The 11,448-nt window shown below is 39.5% G+C and overlaps 1 protein-coding gene across 1 annotated transcript in view; it reads left to right on the forward strand.

The window, feature by feature from the left end:
- Nucleotides 1–6,182, forward strand: part of rragca (Ras-related GTP binding Ca) — a 39,162-nt gene extending 32,980 nt beyond the window's left edge. The window contains exons 6-7 of the mRNA XM_034174102.1: nucleotides 2,271–2,419; nucleotides 4,836–6,182. Of these exons, the coding sequence (XP_034029993.1) occupies nucleotides 2,271–2,419; nucleotides 4,836–4,990 (304 nt within the window). The 3' untranslated portion in view covers nucleotides 4,991–6,182. The remainder of the gene's footprint in view (nucleotides 1–2,270; nucleotides 2,420–4,835) is intronic.
- The last annotated feature ends 5,266 nt before the right edge of the window (nucleotides 6,183–11,448 follow it).

Here is an 11,448-nt window from a genome sequence, read left to right on the forward strand (position 1 = left end):
ACTTTGAAGGGTGAAAATCCAGGCATGATGAGTCTGCATCACCAGGCATGTAGGTGGTGCCACAGATGCACAGCATCAAATGCTGTTGTGACGTAATTGTCCTCGCATAATTTTTGGAACACAGCAACAATGTCAGCTCAGACAGATATGTGGACTCTAGGCATGTGGAAATGTGGCCACAGTTAAAATATTAGCCAGAAAAAAATGTTTATCCTGTTCATGATGTTAATGAACAGGATTTCAAGGTGCAAATGTGGCCACAGTTAAAATATTAGCCAGAAATAAATGTTTATCCTGTTCATGATGTTAATGAACAGGATTTCAAGGTGCAATCAGGGACTGGAGGGTGTTCACTTTGGTGACTTCATAATTACATCTCTGCCTTTTGTAGATGTTGTGGTTCTGTTGCTTTATCAGGCTTTGACCTCCAATGTGCACTGGGTGTGTTTGAAGTGACTGTGATGATTATCAGCACCTCCAAATCTGAGACCCTAGTCCTCTATCGGAAAAGGGTAGACTGTCCCCTCTGGGTCAAGGGAGGGTTATTTCCCCACGTTGAGGAGTTTAAGTATGTTGTGGTCTTGTTCACAAGTACAGCAAAGTTGGAGCATTAGATTGATAGGTGGATTGGTGCTGCGTCTGATGATCTGCAGATGCTGTACTGGACTATCATGGTGGAGAAGGAGCTGAGGCTCGATTTACCATTCTGTTTCCACTCATCCTCATCTATGGTCATGTACTTTGGGTAATAGCCGGATGAACAACGTCAGATCAAGCAGCAGACATGAGATTCCTTCATCAAGTGTCTGGGTTTACACTCCTGGACAGTGTGAGAAGCTTGAATATCCTTAATGGACTCTGAGTGGACCTGCTACTTCTTTTCATTGAAAGGAGTCAGCTGACGTGGTTCGGGCATCTGGTGAAGATACCCCCTGGTCATCTCCTTTGGGGGTCTTCTTGCCATGTTGAACTGGAAGGAGGCCCCAGGGAAGACACTGGAGGGATTGTGTTTCCCACCTGGTTTGGGAACAACTCAGGGTCCCCCAGGAAGAGTTAGGGGACTTGGTCTACTGCCACCGTAACCCGGACCAGGATAAGCAGCAGAAAATGAATGAAGATTTAATCATTTCTGTTTACTTTATTAAGGGTCCCTTCGCATATAGTGCGTAGTCTGGTCAGAAACGGTGAAACAGTGCAAAACTGTTAGAATTTGCGCACCACGAAACATCACGTCAACAGGCAGGCTTGCACGAGCCCGGTGTGAGAGTTCATGCATGCAACGGTGTCGGTTGAGCAGGAACAGTGCGAGGTGCACCACATGATCGTGCCGCTTATGTGGAATAAATAAAAGTTCAAACCAGCTGCTACCTGTGGCAATCTTAGTCACAAGACAATTATAATGGTAAATATATTTCACAGAGCATTAACAACATTAATTTTTATATTATAAATGTAACAGACAAAAATGCTAGCGCTAAATGGTGTATATTTACCTCACTGAATGTAATTAAACCTATTAAAACTGCATATTTTTTAAAACATTGCAGTGTAATTTGCCATACCTTAGCCCGGCTGTTCTCTTCATTGCTGGTCTGACTGTCCCATACAGTCTAAACAAGTGGAGTGCAGAGCAGTACGAAAGCTGTATTCATCCTGTGATCTTTCAGTTTGAGAGCATGATTTATATAATTTAGCTCATTCTAAGACCTGGCACATCCTTATTTAGATTTTCTTATGATTTTATATCAGTTGTTAGCCAGCTTAGTGGTGCATTGCTTTCTGTTGTGGAGTGTGCATCAGAGAGTCAGATCAGTATACAGGAACAGCTTGCGACAAGTGTAAATTATACCATGTTGCGGCCATAGATAATGTAGGGTTTTTCTACATATGCAAGTCACAGGACTAGCGTAAAAAAGAGAAAAGGTAGTTATAGACCACTGAATACAGAACCTACTATCACAAAGTCCTCTCACACATACTCGTCCTCCTGTTAACCCAGAGGCATGTACTCTGCTTTTCTTGTATTAACTTTTTCTTCAAGTCAGATCTGGTCTAAATGTACTTAAAAATAATTATGTAATTAATATGTGATGAAACAGAAGATTTTGAAGATACTGGATCTTATATTTTAGTTGATGATGGGATGTATGTGTTATACAGTTATGTCAGAAATGCACAATGTAATGGACACACTCTCAATTTAATGGAGTCATTAGCAGACTGCAGTTTTTGAGGTATTTTGACCTGAACTTTGTGTTGTGCTGCATCAGACTGAGGGAAGACGGTAGTGGCAGTGCCTATGACAAAGAGTCCATGGCCATCATCAAACTCAACAACACCACTGTCCTCTACCTGAAAGAAGTCACAAAGTTCCTAGCACTTGTGTGCATTCTCCGAGAAGAGAGCTTTGAGCGCAAAGGTAAGCAGACATGGACGCCTGTGATTCCCCTCTCCCTCATATGGCTTGAGGGACCATGCTGTCTATTTTGGTGTTTTACTACAATATATTGAATATTATATAATGGCTGAGTGGATCTTTGCCATTTGATTGGTGGCTTGTATGTCACGTGACATGGATTATTTGAACCATTTGCCATTGTGTTTCATTTACAGTGCAGTAGTTCTTTTTAGTGTGCAATTCTGGTACAACATGAAATGTGCTATTGCATGTCCCAACCACCACACATACTCGCACTACCGCCGGCGGTGTTTAGCTAAACATGGCGGAGTTTGTTTTGCTGGCAGATGACGATTTGAAGGAGCTAATTGATGGTGCTAATTTCTCTAACACACACACAGACACAAAAAAAAACAAATCCACCACACCGTAATCCGTCTGGAGGCATGACGAGCTGTTAGGATGTAGAGGATGAAGTTAAGATGAAAAGCTGGACAAATTTCTGATGCAATTTTTTGCTGGAGTGAGGAAAGCAGGCGGCAGTCTGTACTGAATTCGGCACAACGGCATCACAGACTACATCATCAGAATTGTTTTTTGCAAGTTGACTGAGCACAATTTTGGACTTGTATTTAAAGTTTGTGTTGGACTGTTGACATCAAAGCACCAGAGACAAACACCAAAATGTAAGTTCCGTTTCTGTTGTTTATAAATTAATAAACTATCAAATGACAAGGATCTATTTTTGCTGTTACATAAAACAAATAATGAATGTTTTTCATTCTTTCAATGGAACGAATATTTCATTCAGCTTTTCCTTGTTGAATGGTATGTTCCATCTTTCACCTTATGAAATATTCATACCATTGAACTCATAAACATTCATTATTTGTGTATTGACTCAAATATATTGAATTTTCACCGAGAACACATTATTTCCATTTTTCGAAAGCATTCAACTAGAAATGTGAATTTCGCAATATGGTGCACCACCGATTGGTTGGTATGAAAATATCAAATGTGCAGAACATTATGGTGAATTGTTTATATTAGAAACCTGGAACTGGATGAGCCACCAGGTTGCTGTGTGTTCAGTGTATTGGAAAAACTTGAAAATGTCTTAAGTTCTGCAGTGGCTTTCAAATGTGGCTCAGTGTTATTCTGAATTATCGCACATCTATGTCGGCACCATCTTTGCAAGTCCTGCTAATCGCAATGTCAACATTAGAAGTGCCTCTTGTGAGCAAGGGGAGGGGAGCGGGGGCATGCGAAACACACGCACGTGTGTTGTGGGGGTGCCGACACTGGCACGCCACATGTACTTGGCAACTCCGCAGTCGTGGGGGCACTTAGACAAATTTCTCCGCCAGCTCAAAAGTGATCATCTGCTGACTGTTTTCATGCTATTAGTGAGAATGGCCACACATTTTCCAAGTGCCAAGCGAGCGGGATTTGATGTTCGTGTGTGCCACCTGGAATTTGGCCGACACCTGCCGCAAGAGGGATCGAATGGGCTCTCACAGGGCACACTCTGTCTTTCACCCGCTGTGCGCAAATAGTTGTAGCAACAGGTGTACGAGGCATTAGAGGCAGCTTCGATTTTATATGTATTGCACACGATTCCTGCTTCATGCGCAATTCGACCACATTTTTACTATGTGTAAAGAGGCCCTAACTCTTGATCTCAAGACCAAGACGAAACTCAGGCAGACGGGTGTATAAGGACAGGCAGTAGTCAGTACACAATATAATCTTTTGTGGCAGATGAACTTTGAAAAATCGCTTCCAGTCTAAGAGAATGTCACAGAGCAAATATGATGATGAGGTCCGACAGTCTGAACTTTTCATGGAACAGAAGATAGAATGATGCTGAGATTAGCAAAGAGAAGTAGATGAGGTGACAGTGACTTGACATCATGAGATCAAAAGAACTCTGTCAGTTGTTAACCCAAATCAGCGGCAGTTGATGCTGTAACTAGCATAGGAAATGTACAACAGGCTGTTTTTGTGACATGACTACTGTAGAAAGGAAGAAGTGACCATTCTGAGGATCATTGGGAAACGGTGGCCGGTGCCATAAGATTCTCTGATTTTATCTCTCATGAGTACACTATTTAATTACTGCAGTTGTATCACATAATGCTGACTCGGTGCTTTACGCAGTACGGTGACTTAAAAGTTTATAAGTCCTATTCAATATAACTTAAACGTCGAATGGTTCACAATTGTCACCTCTCAATAACTGCATTATATCTGAGTTGAGAAGTAGTGTTTTCTCTTGAATGAAGTTGACCACACAAAACCTGAACTATCATTTGTTTCACACTGTAAATGTAAGGACTACCAACAAAAGCACCTCCCCTCTCCCACCCACCTAGAAAACAGATGTTTCATGCTGAAAAACCTCACGTCTTTTTCTTTTTTTACTCCTTCACAGGGTTGATAGATTATAATTTCCACTGTTTCCGAAAGGCTATCCATGAAGTGTTCGAGGTGGGTGTTTCCTCCCAGCGTCCAGTGGGCCCCCTGACATTGGGTTCACCCCGCAACAAGACCGTTGCACTCAATGGCACCCCACGCAACACAGTCTAAGCCCTCAGGCTTAGAAAGTGAACAGAAACAATAAAGATGGCAAGAGAAATGGTGGAGGAGAGCCAGGGAGCCTGTAGATGAGACTACTAATCTGGGGCTCACCAGCATGTAAGTCACAATTCTTTGCTCCCAGCACATCAGCACTGAGACAGCCGGACCTACAAGAGTGTTGGAGCAGCACTGGACCACAAAGGAGGAGAGGAAGACTTCTTGATTTATGTTGGGAATGACTGATGCATCCCGTTGGCTGTGAAGAAATAAACATTTTAAAGCTGCACCTTGACTTCTTAGTACTGGTTCCCCCACATGGACAGCAGTGGAAGTTGGACAAACATGTTTTTGTTGCACCCTGATGCTGTGGACACGCTGTATTGTTCATTTGCAGGAATGGCCCTAGTGATGTACCCACCTTGACTGCTTCTTCAGAGATGGCCTTAATTGGATAAAGTTTGTCTAAAGTGCAAACTTTGTCTTGACCTCTCACCTTACCCTACACAAATGCTGCCCAAAACTTGCTTTTTGGTTTTGTCTATGAAGGGGAAAAGGAGTGGTGAGCTGACTGAAAAGGATTTTGTGTGTGTATGTGTGTGTGTGAGATCAGTGAAATGTTCAGATTATATCCCTACCTGGGTTGTCTGTCTGTACTGCTACAAGATTTTTATCAAGAGTAAATGTCTTTTTTGCCAGCTTGTCAGCCTCTAAGTCAGTAAAAGTAGTTCGACTGAAAATCAAACCTTTTTTTAACATCTAGAGACAGTCTGCAAAAGCACTGCCAAGAAGATGAAATAATTGCAATAATTAAATGGTAAGATTGTGAAAACACCTGTTATTGTTTGCTATCAGGGGAAAAAGGAATCTATTGTCTTGAATAAATTGAGTCTGGCTCAGGGTTCACACAGCACATCAGTTGTTTGAGGAGATCACTAACTGTTTGAAGCTTGCTTTTTTTTTTTCTTTTTTTTTTTTTTTTAACCCCAGGTTGAGTCTTGTTCAGCTCTACTAACACAATTTTTGTCTTTCGTTTGGCTCGGCACGATTCACATTAACAATTGGTGTCCATTCCAGGCATGCAAACAGTGTGTTCAGTCGTTCTCAGCTGTAATCACTGCTGTTGAGCAAGCAAACATCACCACATTGAGGCTGAAATAAGACCAAATTAAATTTCTTCTAACATTACAGTGACATGTAAAATCTATATGCCTGCCTTTTTATTTTTATTGAAATGAGTGGTGTGAGCTCGTACAGATGACCCGAAGGCAGACGGCAGCATGTGTTGCAAAACAGGATTACCAGTTGATCTTGGTAACATTGCTGATTTGAGGTTGTAGCAACATTCTGGTTACAGTCATCTGTGTTTGGACTTATGAAGCTCTTGTGTCTTAACAGGAGGGTTTACCCGAATAACTGTCAACAGGCTTTGCGAGACAGACTCAGTTCTTCTCAGCTTTGTCCACGATCGGTCACATGAAAACATCAGAACTGTCACGAATGATGGATTTGATGTACGATGTACTTTGATGTACTCGTAATGTGATAATATACTGTGTGAAATAAAAAGGAAAATTCACCTATCTCTCCTCCCCCATTCTGTATAGTAATCAGCAGCTAGAAAAACAGTTTCAGACAGTAAACTATTGTAACGATATTATTAAATAAAATAATTTATTACTGAATCGTCCTCACACGGGCGCATCTGAAATGTAGCACTTATTTATGGAATAAAATGCGATCGGCTCACACCGGGGAACCAGAGGATTGTAGCAATTTATAGTGAATAAGTAGTTAAACTCCCAAATTGAACTAGATTGGACTGGGCCCCATATAATGAGTCACCAAAATAATTAATTTAGGGTTTAATACTTATTTATTTACTCGGGGCACCACGTATTTTATAGCATAGGTACTATAAACATTCATTAATTTATCAGTCTCAAATGAATTAATCCGTCTCAATTTAATTTAATCAGTCTCTGATCTGAAGTCTGAATTCCACGATAAGGTTGACCAAAAGTTTCCTTCTGAACACAAAATGAACCACAGCAGAAATATTTACAATTTATTTACAATTTATACAAGAAATGAACATTTTACTGGCATTTTATGGACAGTGATTAAAATAAGTTTTTTCATGAAACAATTTTCTTACTCATGAGATGTTGAAAGAGAGATGAAGCTTAAAACTTTAAGTAAATAAATCTGATTGGAATTTAGTGATGAATTTTGAAGCCAATTATTAAGAAAAATATTAAAGAAGCATGAATATGTTTAAAAAGGAGCCAAAGGAGAAGTAAAATTAGCCACTTTGTATCCATAGACAACAAACCCTTTTCCTGGAACCTTGAACTGGGTCCGTCGTGGATGGGGTTAACCCCGCGGCTTCCCCGTAGCGATCCCAAGGCTTGTGTCAGCTGGCTTTACCCACAGGTTAGCTGCTGGTTTGAAATAGCTCTGTTGTCAGCTTGCAGGAACCCAAAGGTAGAAGGTGTTTGTTGAAAATGGTTCTTGGTAGCTTTTTTTTTTTTTTTTTTTTTTTAAATTGTTTGAACCAGATTTAAAAATCTTTGAATTTAGGAAAAAAATTTAAACTTTAAAAGCGTTGAAAAACAAAATAGCCACAGAAAACGAGAATGGCTTTTCTGTAAATTCGCTATTAATTTGAAAAGCTCAGCTCGGAAGTTCTAAAAATTCAAGACTTGATGCACCTTAAAGCGTCAGGTTAAAACTTTAAGTTTGTCAAAAGTAAAGAATGAATGAATGCCACGTGGCAGCTTAGCAATGGGCCTTGGCCCAAAAATAAAAATTAAGTTTTAAGTAAGAAAGAGTTGCAGAGTGCTCCAAGAGAGAGTGGGGAGAAGGTCCAAAAAGGCAGAGCGAGGCTCTGTCCTAACTTCTTAAAGGTCGACTGATGTCACCAAACTCCACCCATTTAGGGTTTGTAATCTCACAGAAAGCTTCATGTCTTCAAAAGAGGGCAGACAGAAATGATTAAACTATTTAACACTATTTTGAAATACTATTTGTCCTAAGACATTTGAATGGATACACATTATTACTAGTCAGACACATCCTTTGGATAAACAGTACTTCAACATCAGCATTTTAGATAATGCAGAAAGGTCACACACACATATCAGTTAAAATAAGCACATGTCAATAAACTGGAATGATTATATGCAAAACATTTTAATTAATACAACACATTAGAATTTTTATACAGTAGTGTTCAGAATAATAGTAGTGCTATGTGACTAAAAAGATTAATCCAGGTTTTGAGTATATTTCTTATTGTTACATGGGAAACAAGGTACAAGTAGATTCAGTAGATTCTCACAAATCTAACAAGACCAAGCATTCATGATATATACACTCTTAAGGCTATGAAATTGGGCTATTAGTAAAAAAAAGTAGAAAAGGGGGTGTTCACAATAATAGCAGTGTGGCATTCAGTCAGTGAGTTTGTCAATTTTGTGGAACAAACAGGTGTGAATCAGGTGTCCCCTATTTAAGGATGAAGCCAGCACCTGTTGAACATGCTTTTCTCTTTGAAAGCCTGAGGAAAATGGGATGTTCAAGACATTGTTCAGAAGAACAGCGTAGTTTGATTAAAAAGTTGATTGGAGAGGGGAAAAGTTATATGCAGATACAAAAAATTATAGGCTGTTCATCTACAAATATCTCTAATGCTTTAAAATTGACAAAAAAAAAACGCGTGGAAGAAAATGGAAAAAAAACATCAAAATGGATAGAAGAATAACCAGAATGGCAAAGGCTCACCCATTGATCAGCTCCAGGATGATCAAAGACAGTCTGGAGTTACCTGTAAGTGCTGTGACAGTTAGAAGACGCCTGTGTGAAGCTAATTTATTTGCAAGAATCCCCCGCAAAGTACCCCTGTTAAACAATTTGCCAAAGAACACATCAACTGGCCTAAAGAGAAATGGAGGAATATTTTGTGGACTGATGAGAGTAAAATTGTTCTTTTTGGGTCCAAGGGCTGCAGACAGTTTGTGAGACCACCCCCAAACTCTGAATTCCTACTATGGTGTTGGGCCTATATATCGCATACCAGGTATTATGGATCAGTTTGGATACGTCAAAATACTTGAAGAGGTCATGTTGCCTTATGCTGAAGAGGACATGCCTTTGAAATGGGTGTTTCAACAAGACAATGACCCCAAGCACACTAGTAAACAAGCAAAATCTTGGTTCCAAACCCACAAAATTAATGTTTTGGAGTGGCCTGCCCAATCCCCGGACCTAAATCCAATTGAGAACTTGTGGGGTGACATCAAAAAAGCTGTTTCTGAAGCAAAACCAAGAATTGTGAATGAATTGTGGAATGTTGTTAAAGAATCTTGGAGTAGAGTAACAGCTGAAAGGTGCCACAAGTTAATCATGAAAAACCGTGGTTATACAACTAAATAATAGTTTAGTGATTCACAGGATTGCTAAAAAAAAACAGTTTGAACATAATAGTTTTGAGTTTGTAGCATCAACAGCAGATGCTACTATTATTGTGAACACCCCCTTTTCTGCTTTTTTTTTTACTAATAGCCCAATTTCATAGCCTTAAGAGTGTGGATATCATGAATGCTTGGTCTTGTTAGATTTGTGAGACTCTACTGAATCTACTGGTACCTTGTTTCTCATGTAACAATAAGAAATATACTCAAAACCTGGATTAATCTTTTTAGTCACATAGCACTACTATTATTCTGAACACTACTGTATATGAATAAAAGAAATACTAATGCAATTCTTTTTGATTAAAAAAAAAGGTCTTTTCCTTTGCTTTAAACTAAATATAATAGCTGCTTGTCAAGACAAAGTTTATGACTGCGTCTTGTCGTGGGGGAAGTTTTGCAGTCTTGAGAGGTTCTGGCTTCAGTGTGGGACCATAAAATGGGTTCTTCAGGCCTGGGCAATTTCAGATTCTGACATGAAGCCATTATAACGTCATGTAATTCATAATGACCGAAAATTCACTGATAAAAAGGCAAGGGCTTCCCTTTGAAGAACTTTGAATTACAGTTTTGTTTTTCCTCTGCGAAGCAGTGTTGGACCATCAGGGATGTCGCCAAGCTATCGTAAGATCTCCAGATGACTTGGGAATTTCTCAACTGAGAGGGAAAGCACTGTCTGTCTTCAGTTGAAAACTCAGGTTTTTGTTGAGACAGCATTAATGTATTTATTTAATTAGGGCGAATCGAGGCCATGGTGCTACACTTTTAAATCGCCAAAAACATCCTGAATAAAACAATATTCCAAAATGTTTGTAAAGACCATTTTTAAACCTTTTGTGCATGCATTTATGTCTGTCTGGGCTGCAACTAATGGTTAGTTTCACAATATATTAGTTATTTCCCAAATTTAAAAGATTAGTTGTTTGGGCTATAAAATGGTGAAAAATGGCCACCGGTGCTTCCCAGAACCAAAAATTATGTCCTTGAATGTCTTGTTTTGTCCATAACTCATAGATATTCAGTTTACTGTCACAAAGAAATGAGTAAGAAACTGAAATCGGAGAATTTGACATTTAAGAAAACAAGTGATTAATTGGTTATTGAAATGGTTGATTATGGTAATATTTGTTGTTTGTTAAATTAATTGTTGTGGCTCCTGTGTGTGTGTGTGTGTGTGTGTGTGTGTGTGTGTGTGTGTGTGTGTGTGTGTGTGTGTGTGTGTGTGTGTGTGTGTGTGTGTGTGTGTGTGTGTGTGTGTGTGTGTGTGTGTGAACAAAATGAATAAAAATTTCACCAAAAGTGGGAAAATTACTTACTTGGTTAGTATTTCCATCTATCCATTCATTTTCTATACCCGCTTACTACAATGAAGGGTCGGGCTGAAGCCTATCCCAGCAGTCTTCTGATGATTAACTTTTGGAACAGATTGGGTCAAAGGTAAAGCAAAACATAGTCCAAAAATACATTTACTGCAGTATCGCTGCTGTCAGTGTAGTTAGAGATTGCTCAGAAGCTCATATTGAGCTGTAAAATATTTGTGATTGACTGGGATGAATGACTTCATGATGATGCCCCCCCCCAAAAAAGGGTCATATGATTTCAAGTAGTTTAAAAAAACCACCTTGCTCAACCACCTATGGTTCCTTGTATCTTAATGTGCACAGGGTGTGCATCATCCCTCACTTTTTATCGTCTGCTGAGGTCCTGAAACTCGACACAAGATGGCATTGGATCACTGTTCTGTTTCCTACCACAGTACAGTGTGAGTCACTGTTGTCTCTCCATGATCTGTAACTGTTTCGTACTTTTAATATATTGACCGTAAGCATACAGCATTCGTAGAACCTGTGTGGTGAATTACACAGTGTTTGAATGGGCCATAAATGTCTGCAGCTTCTCGCATCACAGTGATGCAATAATAAAAAAAAGAAAGATTTATTGTCCTGCATATGAGTGTAACCATATAGGTGTGTCAAAAGTGAGACAGCTATTCCA

The sequence above is a fragment of the Thalassophryne amazonica genome, chromosome 7, assembly GCF_902500255.1.
Source record: "Thalassophryne amazonica chromosome 7, fThaAma1.1, whole genome shotgun sequence".
In the NCBI taxonomy this organism is placed as follows: Eukaryota; Metazoa; Chordata; class Actinopteri; order Batrachoidiformes; family Batrachoididae; genus Thalassophryne; species Thalassophryne amazonica.